The 18,435-nt window shown below is 35.6% G+C and overlaps 10 protein-coding genes across 10 annotated transcripts; 6 read left to right on the forward strand and 4 right to left on the reverse strand.

Annotated features, from left to right (window-relative positions):
- Nucleotides 1-263: 263 nt before the first annotated feature.
- SEC3 (GTP-Rho binding exocyst subunit) lies at nucleotides 264-4,100 on the forward strand (the record flags this gene model as incomplete). Its single annotated transcript, XM_062952225.1, has 1 exon — nucleotides 264-4,100. The coding sequence occupies one exon, from the start codon at nucleotides 264-266 to the stop codon at nucleotides 4,098-4,100; it is 3,837 nt and encodes a 1,278-aa protein (XP_062809149.1).
- Nucleotides 4,101-4,230: 130 nt separating this feature from the next.
- PRCAT00002370001 (uncharacterized protein) lies at nucleotides 4,231-5,589 on the reverse strand (the record flags this gene model as incomplete). Its single annotated transcript, XM_062952226.1, has 1 exon — nucleotides 4,231-5,589. The coding sequence occupies one exon, from the start codon at nucleotides 5,587-5,589 to the stop codon at nucleotides 4,231-4,233; it is 1,359 nt and encodes a 452-aa protein (XP_062809150.1).
- Nucleotides 5,590-5,743: 154 nt separating this feature from the next.
- Nucleotides 5,744-7,786, forward strand: PRCAT00002371001 (apyrase; the record flags this gene model as incomplete). Its single annotated transcript, XM_062952227.1, has 1 exon — nucleotides 5,744-7,786. The coding sequence occupies one exon, from the start codon at nucleotides 5,744-5,746 to the stop codon at nucleotides 7,784-7,786; it is 2,043 nt and encodes a 680-aa protein (XP_062809151.1).
- A 682-nt stretch (nucleotides 7,787-8,468) lies between these two features.
- Nucleotides 8,469-10,013, forward strand: PRCAT00002372001 (RNA-binding GTPase; the record flags this gene model as incomplete). The annotated part of the gene is made up of 1 exon (XM_062952228.1): nucleotides 8,469-10,013. The coding sequence occupies one exon, from the start codon at nucleotides 8,469-8,471 to the stop codon at nucleotides 10,011-10,013; it is 1,545 nt and encodes a 514-aa protein (XP_062809152.1).
- An 84-nt stretch (nucleotides 10,014-10,097) lies between these two features.
- On the forward strand, nucleotides 10,098-11,615 carry PRCAT00002373001 (uncharacterized protein; the record flags this gene model as incomplete). Its single annotated transcript, XM_062952229.1, has 1 exon — nucleotides 10,098-11,615. The coding sequence occupies one exon, from the start codon at nucleotides 10,098-10,100 to the stop codon at nucleotides 11,613-11,615; it is 1,518 nt and encodes a 505-aa protein (XP_062809153.1).
- Nucleotides 11,616-11,646: 31 nt separating this feature from the next.
- PRCAT00002374001 (translation machinery-associated protein 20) lies at nucleotides 11,647-12,186 on the reverse strand (the record flags this gene model as incomplete). Its single annotated transcript, XM_062952230.1, has 1 exon — nucleotides 11,647-12,186. The coding sequence occupies one exon, from the start codon at nucleotides 12,184-12,186 to the stop codon at nucleotides 11,647-11,649; it is 540 nt and encodes a 179-aa protein (XP_062809154.1).
- Nucleotides 12,187-12,895: 709 nt separating this feature from the next.
- On the forward strand, nucleotides 12,896-12,994 carry PRCAT00002375001 (uncharacterized protein; the record flags this gene model as incomplete). Its single annotated transcript, XM_062952231.1, has 1 exon — nucleotides 12,896-12,994. The coding sequence occupies one exon, from the start codon at nucleotides 12,896-12,898 to the stop codon at nucleotides 12,992-12,994; it is 99 nt and encodes a 32-aa protein (XP_062809155.1).
- Nucleotides 12,995-13,174: 180 nt separating this feature from the next.
- MPH1 (3'-5' DNA helicase) lies at nucleotides 13,175-16,363 on the reverse strand (the record flags this gene model as incomplete). The annotated part of the gene is made up of 1 exon (XM_062952234.1): nucleotides 13,175-16,363. The coding sequence occupies one exon, from the start codon at nucleotides 16,361-16,363 to the stop codon at nucleotides 13,175-13,177; it is 3,189 nt and encodes a 1,062-aa protein (XP_062809156.1).
- Nucleotides 16,364-16,527: 164 nt separating this feature from the next.
- PRCAT00002377001 (uncharacterized protein) lies at nucleotides 16,528-16,740 on the forward strand (the record flags this gene model as incomplete). Its single annotated transcript, XM_062952235.1, has 1 exon — nucleotides 16,528-16,740. One exon carries the CDS (start codon nucleotides 16,528-16,530, stop codon nucleotides 16,738-16,740), a length of 213 nt encoding a protein of 70 aa, XP_062809157.1.
- A 707-nt stretch (nucleotides 16,741-17,447) lies between these two features.
- On the reverse strand, nucleotides 17,448-18,131 carry PRCAT00002378001 (uncharacterized protein; the record flags this gene model as incomplete). Its single annotated transcript, XM_062952236.1, has 1 exon — nucleotides 17,448-18,131. The coding sequence occupies one exon, from the start codon at nucleotides 18,129-18,131 to the stop codon at nucleotides 17,448-17,450; it is 684 nt and encodes a 227-aa protein (XP_062809158.1).
- Nucleotides 18,132-18,435: the final 304 nt, after the last annotated feature.

Below are 18,435 nucleotides of genomic sequence, written 5' to 3' on the forward strand. Positions count from 1 at the left end.
CATCCAAACAAATCACCTCTTTGGATGAATATTTTATTATATAATTCATAAAATTTATATACTCTCCAAGAAGATTCATACCGTGGAATTTTATTGCGATTTCATTGAAAACAAAAAAAGAAAACAATACATAATAAATCTCGCAGGTCTCAATAATAGATATCGCAAGTTATTGTGCTCTGGGAATCTCTTCATCTCCAGAAGCCAGAACAAGAAGTCTATCGATACATAGTGAACAAAATTTATAATCTCGGCTAGATATAATGTATCCAAGAGGACTACATCAATCACAGCAACGACCGACGAATGTTTCTAATTCTAGAATGCCTGGGGCAAGACCAATGGTACCAAACCAAAGGATGCCAATGTCAGGAGGAACTTTTGATCAAAACAAAATACGGTCTCCTGCGTTAGGAGGACCACCAGGAGTTGATCAACGACATAAGATGGCAGACAAATTGATCGCCGATTGTTACTCAAAGATCATTATCGATAAAAATGGTAAAAAGTTCACGGATACATCATATCAAACTCACGTATCAATCAAAGAATACTCATCTTTTCCCTCACACCCACCTCCAGATAACTTACCTCCACAAGAGATCGGCAGCATAAAAGATCGTATTCTCGTAATATGCGTGAAGCATTCAGGCAGAGTACTTATTCAAAAGGGTAAATTCAATAGCACAAAGAATGTTTTTCAGATAGGACGTACGTGGGATATGGATGAGCTTAAAACAATCACAAAAGTGGGCGATAATGGCATAATTCTATCGTTGAACAAGGATTACTATTGGAAAATAGAGGAAGGTCTAGAAAGAGTCTGGAAATTTGCTCGCTTCCTTACAAGCTCATATGGAGGTTTTATGGGTAGATATCCATCATTGCGTGGGTTTACGCTCCAAGATTTCAAGTTACCACCTGTCCCGGCTAAGAAGGAGGGATCACTAGCCAATCGAAGCCAAACTGCAAGTGCCAATACAAATCCAAGTACAAATGGAAACCACGCTTCTCCACAGATTGGTGCAAACGAATTTTATAAAGGATTCGATTTTACCTCAAACGGCAAGTTACCAATGAAACCAATGAAAGTGATGCAAAGTGACCGACCATCTAATAGCGACTTGAACAGGGCTTCTCATGATTCAGCCAGCAGAAACTCCGATGAACTGAGAGCGGGAAGTCGTAAAAGAAGCTCCTCTATTGGAAGTAAGCATTCTACTACAGATTCTCAGAGTTTTGTATTCAAAACTAAGGACAGCTATCTGCCGGAGAGAATTCATGAATATAACGAGATAAACGAAGAAAAATCAGAATCATCCCAAAAAGATTATCATGAAATGTATAGGAAGGGCTCAAGTTTTCACAAAGAAAATTTCGAAACTTTAGAATCATCTCCAGCTTTAGGGATCTCTGAGGACAAGCAATCGAGCAATCGAGAAGAGGGAAAAAGAAAAAGCTTTAAAAGTTCGATATCTGGGATACAAGATTTGAACCAGGAGCTTGGAATAGAGGAAGTCAGTGACGATAGCGAGCAAAATGAGAAAAGTACTCATTTGCGACCGTTGAGTGGTGAACTGCGATCGGAGACCGAAGTCATAGAAGAGTCTACGAAGCTCAGCGTGGATGAAAGTTTTGAGGAACAAGAGTCGCGGTCTACTAATAATGGTGGTAGGCTAGATAATATTGATTCTTCCATCCAAGAAATAGAAGACTTTATGGATTCGCAGCTTTATTTTGGGAACTCCCATAGTAGAAAAGGTTCTGTTTTATCTAAAAAAGCATCTTTCCCTGAATCAATAGATAGCGTACCTAGCTTAAGACCTTCGAAAAGCGCCAATACAGATGAGACTTTCGACAGTTTTGACAACAAATCCCTTGTTAAAGGTAATGCTCCTTTAGAAGCAAATTTTATGGCCAATAATGATGTCATTGGTGCTTCCAAAGATCCTGAGCTCGAAGAATTTTTGGATGATGTTGGCTGGACTTTATCAGACGATAGCTCTTCATTGCTCAAGAAATTACTGAAAGAAAGAAATAAAGTGAAGCATCAAAACATAAGAGAACTCATCAACTTGGATTTCAGGGAAGAGTCAGAATCAAACGATTTTGCTATTTCATTAAGTGAAGTTGAAAGTTTAGGTCATATTTTTAAGAAAATGGAAATAGACTTCAGGCTTTTGTCTTCCGATGTCAACCTAATCGAGAATAATTCAAAAGGATTGCAGGTTAAATCTGTAAATAAAAAATTGCTATATAATGACTTGAAAAATATCCTAGGCAAAGTGAGCATTGGATCTGAAGATTTGCATTCTATAGAATCATTTAATGAGTTTGATAGGCTCGGAAAATTGGAAGGCTTAGAACAAAAGCTCGTGGAGCTATTTAATGCGCTAAGTACCATTCAAGAGGATTCATTAGAACCTGATGATGACTTGAGTTCAATGAGTGCCTTGAAGCAGTATTGTATTAAATACGAGAATGTTGCAAGGAGATTTGTTCGTCATTTCGTGTCTTTTTTCACATCACAGTTTGATTTATTGATTAAAGAGTTCTCTGAAGATGTCGATAAATTTTATCCCTCTGCCGCCTTTCGTGAACTAAACAACTTATTGATCTATTCATCGTTTACATACTTCATGAAAGGAGTATCTGCGGACGAGTTTCAGTCTTTAAGCTCGCATGTCAATAAGCTGATAAGTATATTTTTGGAAAGTCTTATCAAGCATAAAGTTAAAAATATAAATTCTACATTGCATCTGCTGGCTTCTTTTGTCAGCCAAAAAGTTGAAAACTCGCTTCATGAGCGGTCTCGTTCTTTGAGATTCAGCAGGCGGGAGAAGCATCTCGGAAGAGCAACATCTAGTGGTAGTGAACGTGGCAAAAGCAATAATGAAACTTCCTCAGGAAGTCAACTCTATAAAAGTTCAAATATCGATGATCCTAGGATAGTGGTTTCATTGGTTGAAGATACGAAAAATCTAATCTGGCTTTTTCAGTACTTTATTGGAAGCTTCTTTCACTTTAACACCACAACCTTGGATTTTATCGATTATTTAGAGCTTTATTCGTTTCTGGAAAGAAGAAAAATACTTGACATCCCTTCGGTTGATAAAGTCGATCAAAAATCTTACTCAGAAAATATGATCACTACTATGAACCTGGTCTTTGGATCATATATTAATATTTTCATGAAGAAAGTAACACCAGCTGAAACTAATATTCCATCATTATTGGTATATTTAGATGATCTCGTTGAAAAGTATCAAAATTCAAACCAAGAATTCTTAGTTTTCAACTTTTTGAAAAAAGTCATCGAGAAATTCAAGACACTCTGGCAAAAGTTTATGGACTCTCAAATAGATATCTTGAACAAGTCAACAATAATTGCAAAATGCGGAATTTTGCCAGGCGTTAAAAATATAAGTCAATTGCTTTTGGCAACAGAATCGTCTTTGGAAAAGGTGACTGTGAATGAGGATGTGAATGTATTAATGAGAAAATCATATCAGGAAATCTCAATTGCCGCTTCCCATTTGTTCATGCGAGATGATCCTCTATTAAAGAGTCACGATTTCGATGATAAAGAAAGAGAGCACAGAAATGTAAGTGTAATTCAAAATGTCTTCTTTCTTTTAGAGCAACTCAGTGTGACAAATAATGACAATACAAGTGAATTACAAACAAAATTAGAGCAAATTTTCCAAAAGTTTAAAGAAAGCTATTTTCAAAGGTTATTACACAAGAACATAGGGAAGATGGTTGAATTTGTTGACAATTATGAGGCTCTTGACAAATTAAATAGTGGAAAACCGAAGAAATATAATAAAAAATACGTCAAGACTTTATTAGCAAATTATTCCCAGAAGGATATTTCTTTGAAAGCACTGGAAATTTACAAGAAGCTTGAAAAGCATTATATTAATGGTAACGATATGTTTGAAAAAGATTTACTTGATAGTTTATGGTCTGATATGGAACAACAGTTTATCAGCTATTTTACTAGATTGAACAACATCCTTCGAAGCAACTTTGACAAAGATATTGATATTAATATTTCGTCATCTGAGATTCACACAATATTCAAGTCGATACATTAAGCAAGTCTTAAATATATATATATATATATATGTGGTAGTTTTGTTAGAACCGCTAGGGCTAATTATAATCGTTAATGTACATTACTTAAAATTACAGACTTTATTACTCAGGCCCTTAAAAGAATTAGATTCAATAATATGTCCCTCTTCCCGGATAGCATTTCAAATCTTCATTCAAGTCCAGATTTATCGATGGTTCGTAAGTGGTAACTTCGCTCATAGGTATTTTTGATCCCATGGGCCATTTTAAGTCCGTCGCAATATCTTTATATGGCTCCACAGTTTGAAAACTTAAATTGTCGTTCTCCTTTGAAAATTTTAAGTGCAATCTAACTAGTTGGTCAAATAAATACGATAAGTCCTTCAAAACAACCCCCGAACTTTCTTTAAATGCCGAACTTTCAATCTTCATCGAAGTATTTGATTTCAATGTCTTAATAAAATCTTCATTTTTCTTTTCCAAGAACTTATTTTTGAATCTCCCGACCACTTTCAATCCCTTGAGATTTAATTCCGAAATTTGCTTACTTTGTAACGAAAGCAAACTAAAGTTAACTAAACCAATTGCTTTTCCTAACTCGTTTCTCTGATATGATTCGATCGAGAGAAATAATCCAGCATATGCTGCTATATACTTCTCAATTAAATTCAAGTATTCGGTCCACAATTTATAGTTTAATCCCAAGGAATTTTGAGCATCTTCTAGCTCATTTAGAAGACACCTTGATGACTTTAACTCACTCAATATATATATAGCGACTCGAGCCAATGTCCCATTATTTCCTGATTTAAAGTTTTCAGATTCATTATAAGAGTATCTATTAAAAGCAGAACATTTGCACAATATTGAAATTTGGATGCAAATTTCACTAATTTTTTCAAAATAAAGGAAGACGATGGGATTCATTGGCGTTCCGCCACCTGGTTTCTCGCACAAGCTTCGACCAAATTTGCAAAAGGAGATTGCCTTTTTGTAACTCTCCACAACCTTTTTCCAGCCTTCTTCAACTTGTTCTCGGGTAGTAACCTCATTTACTTCGATAAGATCGTTTATCATATTTGACCCAAGCCTAATATATATCGAAACAATTGCTAACACAATTGCTTGCAATTCATTTGCCAACGACCAGTCAATTTTATCCTTTGGAGTACTACGAGACTTTAACACCTTATTTAATGTTCGTGATTCTGTGTTCACATCATAAAAAAGTATATCAATCCACGGGATCTCATTTGTTTCACAAATTATTTGCTGACATGCCACCTGAATGCCGTCGTCAGTGCTAGATATCAAGTTTTTTTTTTTTATGTATGTAAAGATTTTGTCAAGATATTGCTCTAGTTTATCAACGTAATCTAATAAGCCACCACGAGATGGTTCTGCGAACTGGGTCAAACTAGACCTTTCTGATAGCAATTCAGGACTTAGTTGAAAAGAATTGCCCGAAAAGTTTCTAGGATATGGGGGTAGATTTGGCAAACAAATCATTAAAGAATTAATTCAATCTGAAGATTAATATGGTGTGTCTAATGACGTCTATATTTTCGTATTGCGAATCTGAGGTGGATCGCGAGATGTCATAAACTATGATGAGTGCTAATATCAAATAAATATCGAAACTAAATTTAGCTGCTCGAATGACATGAGACTACCGATAAAAAGCTCTAGTCAAAGGTATGGGATCGTTGTTGATTCAGGGTCCTCTGGCTCTAGAATTCAAGTGTATAAGTGGGAAGATCAGGATATTTTGAAAGAAAACACGAAAGACGGCAAGATTTTAAGGTCACCTCCCATAATTAAACAAGAGCCAGGATGGACACACAAAATCTCACCTGGTATATCAACGTATGATGGAGACAAAGTCAACAAAATATGGAAGGATCATTTCTCGAAGTTGATGAAATTTGCTGAAGGCATTATTCCCAAAAGTCAATATCATGAAACCCCTGTATTTGTATTAGCGACAGCTGGAATGCGTTTGTTGGATAAGGTGCAACAGAAGAAAATACTTGAAGAAATATGTGTATCGCTACAGACTCATACCTCTTTTTATGTGCCTAGTAATTTTATTGAAGTTATTCCTGGGAAAACTGAAGGGATATATGGTTGGCTCGCACTTAATTATCTAATGGGGAAGTTTAATAACTATGATATAACTAAAAACACACATGAGTCTATCGGGTTCATGGATATGGGAGGCGCTTCAACTCAGATCGCATTTGTACCGTCATCGCAAGATGAGATCAAGAAGCATCATGATGACTTGTCCAAGGTGACTCTAAGAAGCATAAATGGAGAAACCCAAGAATGGGATTTGTTCGTAGAAACATGGTTGGGATTTGGAGCTAATGAAGCTCGTAAGAGATACTTGGCTCAACTAATCAGTTTGAGTCTTTTGAATCCAAGTGCTCACAACTTGATTAACGATCCTTGTCTTCCAAAAGGAGCTGAGTTAAGTTATCAACTTGAAGGAAATGACTATCGTGTTCTTGGGATAGGGAATTACGAGATGTGTTTAAAAACAATCTATCCATTATTATTAAAGAATATTCAATGTAAAGAAGAGCCCTGTTTGTTTAACGGTATCCATGCTCCAAAACTTAACTTTTTGAAGGACAAATTTGTCGGGGTATCGGAGTACTGGTATACTGCGAATGACATATTTCAAAGTGGTGGAGAATATAATTTCAAGAGCTTTAATGAAAAGGTACGTGGCTTTTGTGAAAGCGAATGGGCGCAGATTTTAAGTAATTCTGAAAAAGGACAGTATTCAAATTTAGATCCTGATAAATTTTTAAAGGATGCATGTTTCAAAGCTAGTTGGGTAATTAATGTATTGCATGAGGGCCTTGAGCTTCCTAGGCTTGGCTTGGAGGTATCTAAAGATGAAGGCGATGAAGAGAATAAAGTTGCAGAGAAACTAGACAAAGTACATATCCCTTTTAAATCTGCAAGTTCTGTCAATGGAGAAGAATTGTCCTGGACTCTAGGCAGGATACTATTATATGCTTCATCTCAAATTGATTCTAATCGAGATACGGACTTGGAAATAGGAATCTATCCTAGTGAAATTTCGGAAATGCCCTTCATTTCGGGAGGCTCTCATTTTACCAATTATCTTCTGAGCTCTGATGAGGAATATAATGCAATGGTTGGAATATTTTTACCTGTATTTCTGTTTTTTCTTATCCTTGTCTTTTTTTACAATTTCTCAAAAGGAAACGTCGGCAAATGGATTAAGACAGGCTCTCAATCTCCCTTTTTCCTTTCACCAAGACGTCAAATAACTACGATGGTATCAAAAATTCCCATATTGAATCATATATCAAACAAAGATGACGGCTTCAAGGTTCCTTCGAGCGTCAACCTTGAAGGAGTCAAATTGGAAGAAGGCTTGACCTCAACAATGACTAATAATCATTCAATGCCGCATGCATCTGTCTTAAGAACCAGGTCAGCTTTGAACTTAGTAGAAGGTGAGGACTCTAGCGATACGTACCATCACAATCCTCAAAAACAAGTGTCAAGAAATCAAGAAAACTTTTTGAATCGCCCTTTCGTCCTCCCCAAAAGAAATTCGTCCGCAATTTATCCAATGCTTGGGGATAATAGAAGTAGGGATTCATTACATTCGAGCAATAGTAATATCTCAGCTCAGAAACTGAAAAGTTTCGATAAGTTATGAGACATGTATTTGAGAGTGAATAATATATTTTTGCTGAATATATTTCCTTAGATTGGATTAGATTCATTCTTGATTCAACGGCACATATTCTCAAGATACCACTGGTTATCATCGCCGTTTTATTTTATGTACTTTTCATACCTTTCTGCTCCTTTACAACTCATTGAAAAGACAGAGCTAATCATACAAAGACGAGTTTTATAATCTAATTGATGGGAGGTACAGAAAAGTTCATTTAATCGAGAAAATGGTACCTATTTCATGACTAAAAAGTTCATGTTCAGAAGATTTGAAACATCATGTCGATTTCCTAAGAATAGAATGTATATTCTCATTTATTTATGCAGTTACCTCACGGAGGGTATAATAGCTACCCTTGTATCTAATTACCAGTTTAAAAAATGCTTAACAAGTAGAGGCACCTTCTTTTTCAAATGAAAATGGGGTCATTAACGTTTCAAAAATTAGAGCAATATATATATATATATAATTCGTAACATAATAAAGAGTTCATTATTATGTTTGTATTAATGAGGTTTACTATCTCATCGCCTATTGTCTATATACAGGATATACATTATTGCGATGAATTCATAATTTTTTTTTTTTTAGATGCACTTTTGATACAACTTCCTTCTTCAAGCTTAGGTATCATATATCAATTTACAAATAGATAGATAGAATGAGGGTGAAAAAGCCAAAGTCAAAAAGAACAACCACTCGTATGAGAGAAGGTATCAAGAAGAAAGCGGCAGCTCAACTGAGAAAAAATAAGAAACTATCAAAAAAAGATCCTACCTGGAGATCGAAAAATAAAGATCCTGGTATTCCTTCCAGTTTCCCATATAAAGATAAGATTATCAGCGATCTCGAAGAATCTCGGCGAGTAGAGAAAGAGAAGAAAGAAATTTTGAAGAGAGAGAGGCAATTAGAAAGAGAGGCAGCCATCTCAAAAGATGGTGTGCAAGATATTATGATGGAAGAAGATGACGATGAAGAAGATAATAGCGCAGGTGATCTTAATGCTTTGATGGAGTCTGCTCAAAAAGCTGCTCAAGACTACAATGGTGAATTTAGCCATGATGAAGAAGCTATTGAGGATGACGATATAGAATACGAAATTAGCGAGTCCGAGGATGAAAATTCTAAGACTGATGTAGAGAAGTCTCGAAAGACATATGATAAGATTTTCAAGGCTGTTGTTGAAGCATCAGATGTGATATTATATGTGTTAGATGCCAGAGACCCTGTTTCGACGAGATCTAGGAAAGTAGAACAAGCTGTTTTACTGAAACCCGGTAAAAGGTTAATTTTAATCCTAAATAAAGTTGATTTAGTTCCGCCAAACGTCCTAAGCCAGTGGCTCAATTACTTAAAAGCATCGTTTCCCACTATTCCCGTCAGGGCTGCTCAGGGATCTGTTAATTCAAACTCATTTAACAAAGGTTTGACGTCATCAGTGACCGCTAAATCTTTATTGCAAGCTTTGAAAAGCTACGAGTCAAAGAAGAATTTAAAAAGGTCAATTATCGTTGGTGTTATAGGATATCCTAATGTTGGAAAATCTTCAATAATCAATGCTTTAACTAATAGACATTCACACCACAGCAATGCATGTCCTGTTGGAAATCAAGCAGGTGTTACTACTTCATTGAGGGAAGTTAAAATCGATGGTAAGCTCAAAATTTTGGATTCTCCAGGAATAGTTTTTCCAGAAGAACTCGATGGCCAGAAGAAATCTGTATCGCATCAAAGAGCTAAACTAGCTTTATTGTCAGCTTTACCTCCAAAGGAAATCAAGGATCCTATTTCAGCTGTCTCATTGCTCTTGAAGAAGTTTTCAAAGAATGAGGATATGTCAAATGGGCTCAAGAAATATTACAACTTACCCCCTCTTCTCTCAATGGACCTTTCCGAATTTACAAAGCAATTTTTAATCCACATTGCAAGAACTAAAGGCAGGTTGGGAAAAGGTGGCGTACCGAATTTGGATTCAGCTGCAATGTCAGTGTTAAATGATTGGAGAGATGGAAGGATTGTTGGGTGGACCTTACCTAAGGCATCCAAAGAGGCTGTCTCTGCTGAAATTAATCACTCTAAGTCATCCTTAAGAGGAGACAAAGAACCTCCAAAAGTTGAGCAAACAACAATTGTCAGCTCGTGGGCCGATGAATTTGATCTAGATGGCTTGTTAGGAGACAATTTTGGCTTAGATACTTCTAAATAAAGAACATAGTTAAATTTTTATAAAATATTGATATGGTTTTGTAAGTCGCGTTCACAATTGTTTATACTGATATTGATGTAATTCATGTTTCAGTTATATGACAGAATATCAACTTTAGATGGTGATAGAGGTACTGTGAAGTATGTTGGCCCCATTGATACGTGGGGCCCTGATGTTGAAGCTTTAGGAATTGAATGGGATAATCCAAAGAGAGGTAAAAATTCTGGCACAATTGATGGAAAGACTTATTTTGCTACAAATATCAAAGGGGCTGGTTCATTTCTTAAGTCGAGTAACAAAAAACTCTTAAGAAAGAATGTGAGCTTCATAGATGCTCTTCTTTGTCAATATGTTGATGGGTCAATATTTAATGAGGATATCGCGTTCGGTAATAAAAAGGTTGAAAGCTATGGCTTTGAAAAGTTGAACAAATTACAAGCAAATCTTTCGAACTTATTATCTATATCATTAGACAAAAAGTATATCAATAGCTCATGCATTTCCCACAGTCATTTTCAGGATATTTTCAATAATTTGAAAAAGTTAGAGCATTTAGATTTGAGTTTTAATTTATTTAAAGATTTTATTGCCATTTCAGACATAGTTAGCCAAATTCCTAGTTTGGAATCACTCAACTTGAATGGAAACAGAATTATTGGGCTCAATCCATCTGCTGTAAAGTTTCAGCATCAAAATCTAAAAATTATAAAGTTAGCTTCAACATACATCGACATTGACATAATCATACAGGTACTTGATGGGCTACCTAATTTAAGAGAACTTATTTTAGCTGGTAATAATTACACAGATAATGACTTAGAGAGCTTAGAAGTTTTAGGAAGTCGCGTCAAGTGTTTGGACCTTTCTTATAACAGTCTAACGGTCGTTCCAAAATGCATATCCTCAATCACTTCCTTAAACCTATCTAATAATTACATACTGACTTTTCCAAGTTTCGTGGATAATGATTTATCGATTTTAGATATTCGATTTAATACTATAGATCTGTGGGAAACTATAGACGGACTTCAACACACGTTCCAAAATTTAGAGCTGCTTAGAATTAACGGAAACCCTTTATTTGAACGATTATCTATTGATGAAATGACCCTTAACTTGATAGGTAGACTTGAATTTAAAAGTGATGGTAATAAGAGTAAATTAGAGAAACTAAACGGAAGCGTGATACTGAACACAGAAGTTATAAACGGCGAGCTTTATTTCATATCCAAAGTGAAAAAGGGTGAATATACGTACGATACTACAAGCCAAAGATGGGAGCAGTTGATGCAAAAGTATAACTTCAATCCTATTGTCGAAAGTATTCCGAAAAAAAGCAATTTATCTTTGAAAAAACTATCTCTTACGATAATATCAGGTTCTAAAAAAATGCACAAAGTTTTTTTGAAGGATACTACTGTTTTGAGATTAAAAGGTAGTATCTCGAAAGAACTTAATGAGTCGATCTTTCGCTTCAAAGTTTACTACTTCATCAATGAATTTGATGAATTGAACCACAGAGAGAAGCAATTTTTGGATAATGACATGGCAACTCTTGATTTATTTGGAATAGTTACAGGTCAAACATTATATGTAGTATAAATCCTTAAAATTATGAAAGGCACGTCTGTGATTACGGAGAAAAGTTCCATAACCCATCTCCCAAGTAATGTATTAATTCGATTCCAATTCCCTTATTTATGGACTTTATATCATCAGTACTCATCGTTAATTTGCCCACGGCCAATGCATTTTCTTTACCCTCAGCATAAATTGTAACAATGGTGTCCTTTTCCAACGACTCATCGGGTAATTTAGCTCCAGGGGAGGTTAATCCAGGACACATGATGTTAGCGCCAGACATCACAAACTTGATGGCTCCTCTATCCACTTGCACTGAAGGGAAGCAATTCGGATATTTATGAACAACTTTCAAAGTGGGAACTAGATCGTCAAATCTTTGAAAAAGAACTACTTCGTTGTCCACAGAGTATAGCTGTACTTTGTCTTCACATTTAATTACCACTGCTTGAGACTTCTTTGGTATGACATTATCAATAGCAGGTTCCAAGTCTTTGAACTGAGAAACAAATTTAGCTTTTAAACCCCTTTGAACAGAGGACTTAATGTTTGAACTAGAGTGAACTTCCTCTTTAGTAAACTTCTTAAACATATCTTAGTAGCGTTTACTTTTAATGTATCACGAAAGCTCGGAGGTCTAAAATTTTCATGCATTGCGAGTAGATTTTAATATTCGATAATTTCGATATTCGTGCTTACACCGCTATTGTTAATATGTATGGTAAAGAAATGGGCATCTTAGTCTACCTTGATGATATATATCTACAATGGATATGAAGGAGAGGATATATAACACAGGATTAGCCATTAGTAAACTTGTTGATATATTGCAATACTCTCCCAACAATTGTTAGCATGTTGATCTCTTGATTAATTTTCAGTGCCGTCTTTATATTTCTGATAATTCAGATGACTTCAATCCTGAATTCCTAAAATAAACTTTATCTACATAATGTGAAGACTTATAATTACAATGCCGCCATCTAACGATTATCGACGCCATCGCACTCAAAAATTGTCCACAACTCGATGTAGCCTCTTACATTGAACCTAATTGGAAATCAATATATCCAGCTCAAGATTTAATCAAAGAAGTTAAACCGAGCGAGGCACAAGGCAGCAAGAGATAAAACATTGATCACAAGACCTTTGTAAACTCTCCTTTAACTAAGCATCAATGGCCACATTTACATGTCAAGTTAAAAGAGTGAATCTTGATCTTCAACGAAGTATCAAGAGTAATTGTCAAAGGCTTCGACAATATAGAATTGATCCAAAAATTCCTCAGACATCGTCGACACATGGCCGCAACATCTAAGAGTTGTCAGGTTATAGTTTTCAACCAGCAAAAACATGATCTCGGACGAATCCTCACTGATACACGTAATGCCCCTGCATAAAGATGAAGTTTTAAAAACCTCTTCTTTTAATTGAAGGCGATCTCTGTGCTTTTATATTAACGATTTCACTCCGGGTAACACATGAATGTTATTATATCAATTGCCTTAACTTCGGCTGCAACAATACAGGATAAATTACTCTTTTATTATTTTCAATAATATTTAAAGTCCACTAAGTGATCATATATTATTGTCTATAGTAGCATCAGGAACCACGATTTCACCCAACGGGATTACCTTTTTGTTCGATCGATTTATTTTAGAATACATATCGGTCAATTTCATCGCTTCATTATTTGACACTGAACACATAAATTTTGCAGTCTTAATCAATGACTCTGCGACTTTACCAAATGCCAATCGCCCCTTGTAATTTATCGTTGCCTTTTTATCTTTTATCTCGAGAGGATCATAAAACTCTACTTTTTCAGTTGGATCCAAAGTTGCAAAATAACAGGAGTAGAGCTCCATGAGCTGTTCATCGTTTAGAAATCCACTACGAGGATCATTTGAAGGCTCAAATAGAATGTCATCCAGATTTAAAAATCGATCAGCATTGGATATTCTAGAAGTTTTCGATAATACAGCGCGAGAAAGCTCCTCATCAAGTCCGTCATTAAAAACGTTATCATCTTCTAGCATCTCCGGGGATTTGCTGTTATCAAAATCAGACTTAGGTAATGGATCCACTTCACTGTTATAGATTGACTCTACCTTGAGCACCTTCAGCTGTTTTGTTTCTTGTTTAATTGGTCGTTTTCTGGTTCCTAAAGTTGCACCATGTCGATTGTGAGTAACATCATATTCTTTGGGAGAATTCAAAGAAGGCACAACCTTTGACTCAGTATAAGAGCATTTAATATCTTCTTCAACGTCTGAAGCTTGTTGTGACAGTTTCTCCGGTGTCATATATCGACTACAGTATCCTGAATTTTCAATGGCATTTTTCACCTCCAAAGGTAAAGATGCTTCCTTCGATTTGGGGGGTGTCGTCTCACAAATATATGAGTTAGCTCCCTTGAATTTATTTGATTGACTTGAAGAGTCGTCACGTTCCACTGATGTTCTTTGTTTATTATTCAACGTTTTTGAAGCCCTAAGATCAGTATCCTGTTTGAGTTGAGGGGCCAGATCTGAGTGTGTTTTACTTATATCATCATCCTCGTCTCCTGAGACACAATTTACAATATGGCTTAAGATGTCATCATCATCTTCTTCATATACTTTTTTAAGTTGGTTTTCACTGCATTCCTTTATCATTGCAGAAACACTCCGAAACCCTGTTTCTACGCCTTTTGGCATGAAAAATTTCTTTTCCCGCTTTTTAGCTTTAGTAGTTTGTCTAGGTTTTCCCTGTGTCATGTAAGACGCAGTAATTTTAATAATTTCGTCAGTATCATCAACAGATCTTATTTCCACATTCTCATCTGGAATATCAATGAACCTCATGTCTACAACTGGGGTTATATTTTTAGGTACAATTCTATTCCTTTCATGAAGAGAAATAAGATTTCCATTCATAATATGCTGTTGTATGTATTCGTAGCCACCCATGGCTTTATCAAATTTTGACTCCTCGTTACTTGAAAATAGTAGTAACACTTTTCCATCTCTTTTCCTTCCTGTACGGCCCATTCTTTGAACATTCTTTATAGGAGAACTTGTAGAGTCATAACAGACAACCATATCAACTTCACCTATGTCTAGCCCTTCTTCTCCAATAGATGTTGCGACTAAGACATTGAAAATACCATTTTTAAACTTCTTTATGATTTCCTTTTGAAGTTTCTGATTCATTCCCTTAGCCTGAGCATCTTCTGAACTGGTTCTAACAGTCGACCTCAATTTATCATTATGTTTTTTCTCGTTTGAAGCTGCCTTTGACTTCTTTTTCTTTTTTAAGTATTTACTCTCGTCAAATTTATCTTTCTCCTTTGCTTGGCCGATAAAGATATGTGGCTTTAAAGGGCCACCAATAGATTCAATTGCACTTACGATTTCTAAAGCCGAATCTCTAAATTCTGTGAAAATTATAACTCTGGAATCTATCTGCTGTGAATTAAGGAAAAATGACTGAAGTTCATTGATTAAAAGCCCTGTCTTAGGATGGCCCCAAGAGTTAAGCTCTTGTGAATCTTTCTCAGCGAGTACAAGAAGTTTCTTAATGGGCTCACTATAGTAGAATTGTGCATTTAGCTTGTTCGTTGATTTTTTATTCTCATATTTTGTTGTGAACTCTACGTACTTTTCTTTAAAGTAGTTGTAAAATGATTTTGAGCCATAAATATTTAATCTTCTAAAACATTGGCCCACAACCCCTAGCAACTGCAAGATAAAGTAGTTTGACCACTTAAGACCCTCTGGGATGGTAGGATTTTTGATAATTTTTTGTGAGGCCTCCATACATTGAAAAGCGTTAATTTTCAGAGCATCCTTCAAATCATATATCTTCCTCTCATTTGCAATTTTCAAAATTGGAACTATAGCAGCACATAGTAATTCAACATATTCTTTGATCTTGTCAGATGGTTCAACATTAACTCTTGTGACTTTCTTATGCTTTAAATGCTTAATAATATCTATACTATTTTCTGTCCTAACTTCTACCTTCGAAATTAGAAGGTTATCGATGACCTCTTGAACGCCCTCAACATCTGAAGCAGGAGTAGCTGTTAGAGCAAGTACCCTAAAAGATGTATTAAACCGCAAAATGAATTTAACCACGTTGCTGTACGCGTAATTTCCTTTCGATCTATGAGCTTCATCGATAACCACTAAAGCAATGGACATAGGGTCAACCGCCCCTGAAGCGAGATCATTTTCTACCACTTGTGGTGTCGTGAAAAATACGCTCTTAGATTCCCATATCTCTTCCCTATTTTTCCTGGTTTTGTCAAGTAAAATTGCAACTTTAGAACTTGAAATACCAGTTATTTCGCAACATGCTTTAATTTGTTGTGCTACTAATGGTTTTGTTGGTGCCATAAAAATAATCTTTGATCTAGGAAACCACCGTGAAAAGTTCAACATTACTGTAGATGCTATGAAGGTTTTACCCAATCCTGTTGGTAATGCTACTAATAAATTGTCATAAAACGACCGTTGAACAATGTTGTACTGATAGTCTCTAATTTCAAAATTAGTAGGATAAATGTAAGTCTTCAAAGCGCTGTAGTCTATGAAATGGTGTGTATGCTGTGGGAGACTCTTCTTCTTCAAATTCTGGATGTTTGCATCCTCACCTAAGGGCGCTACATTGCCTTCTAAATCATGTTGTACGCGTCCCCTCAGCTTATCGTTAGTTTTTAATAAACACTCGATAGCAGTGTCTGTTATCTCATCATCAAAGACTGAATCATCAGATTCCATGATATTTCATCAAATTTCTGAGAAAGAAGAAATCAAAATTAATGGAGGTCAATCCAATTTTTTTGGTCGTAGCATTTTATCTTTGTAAACATTTAATTTTTCGAATCGCTCGATAATATTAAATGAGATCACAACACTAAATACTAAACAAAAGATCAAAAACTATGTCGAACGAAGATCCATATCATTTGCTTACAAAATCCATAAGGACACTTAATGCTCCTCTTACCACTTTATTGAGAAATCACGATGAACTTGTATTGCAAAGCGTATCTTTAATGGAAAATATTTCGTCAATCCTGAGGTTTAAAAACACGTTGGAAAACGGCATAACTAAGAATGATTTTGACAATAAGTCATCATATAAACCTAATTGAGAGAGCTTAGAGAAACAAGGGGATTTTCAAAGTTGTGGGAATGTTTAAGTGGCCCTAAGATTACAAGCAATACGAAAAGATGTGTAAAACGGAATAACGTTTCGGTAACACGGAACCTCAAGCATATCCCATTGCTTCATCTTTCGGACTTTGCGTGTTGCTTTAATAAAGCAAAGGAAAGAAGTAGGATCAGCTAGGCGATTAGATCCCTACAGTATTGTGACTGGTTTGGCTCAATTCTTCGACCGACTGAGTCCAGTTATCTAGACAAAATATGAGCTTCTTTGCTGGTTTCTTACCGAGGCTTGCAGCACATTAAATTTACAGTTAAATCATATTATTACATGAGTCAGGGCCATAGCAATCTAGATTTCATGAGAGAAGATTTTTTGTGAAATGTTTCCACCTTGTACGCCGCATCCACTTACTTCATAATCTCGTGTTGATGGAAGGGACCCAATGCCCGGCGATAAGATGAACAATTAAACAATAAAAGGCATATGCACAATATAGTAGATAGGAAACTATCTCTACTCGCACTGATGGATCTAACAAAATAAGGCTCAAGAATTGAACATGCTAATATTTAGAAATGCTAAGTAAGTATACATAATTAAAAAACTGTAAAAAACATGCGCTGCAAAATCATACAATGGAGTTTCTGTTCACGAAGCGGAACTTCATAAAGTAAAAAAACAATTAGTTTCTTAAAGACAGTCACCGTCTAAAAAGTGATAATCGAAGTGCATGCTGTTAATTATTTCTCTGGAGTTTATTATATAGTTAAATTTAACTGACTTGTTCTTTTTCATAGAAGAAGATTTTTTTAATGCAGATCTGACTCCTGAATGGAATAAAAAATTCTCTACTGTTCCAGTAGAGCTACTAGTCGAAACTTCGTAAGTTATTGAGGATCTCCCTGAATCAATAGAAGAACTCAAGGTAAAATTTTCTATATCCTCATTTCCTGACGAACAGCTCAGTTTAGGAATGCTTATACCTTCTCTCTTAGAAACCACTTCACTTCTTTCTTTATTGGTTTCAATCTCAAAATCCTCACTTCCTTCATACTTTGGGCCATATAGCCATGTAATGTCCTGGTCCTTGCACCAGTTGATATGTGCTGGCGATATTTCGCTCAAGTTACAAAGATTTTTAAACCATCTTCTCCAACACACGTTCTCCAAACGTTTAGAAACGGTCGACGGTATTATGAAACTGATATCGTCATTGCTTGATTTTATGGAAACAGAGTTGTTTTGTTTCCAGCACTGATACAAATGAAGATTATTTAAAGCAAGGCCATTTGACATGTAGTCTATGTTTTCATTGAAAGATGTTTGCGTCTTATTAGGTATAAATGTGTCATCTAGACTTATTGGAAGTGTCATTTTAGTACTTTATGTCTGAATATTGGTGCTCTTTTGCAATCCGTATCAGACCCTAATAAAACTCAGTTAACAATACCCGTACAATAAGAAAAGATATGCTTCTTATATTCTCCAAATATCTCCACATAAAAATTGGGCCATTTTATCCCCATCGCCTTTGGATTTTAACCTTCCACTTTCCGGGGATGGCTATATGTGGAGAGAGCCTCGCTTGTTTGACTTTATCTTTTTTAGGTGCGAAATTACTGGAGTAAGGTCAACCGAACGATGCTCATATGCTTTTCTAGGGAGTTACGCTGAGTGG

The sequence above is a fragment of the Priceomyces carsonii genome (assembly GCF_900007245.1).
Source record: "Priceomyces carsonii strain CBS4050 genome assembly, scaffold: Debaryomyces_carsonii_scaffold_2, whole genome shotgun sequence".
Classification (NCBI taxonomy): Eukaryota; Fungi; Ascomycota; class Pichiomycetes; order Serinales; family Debaryomycetaceae; genus Priceomyces; species Priceomyces carsonii.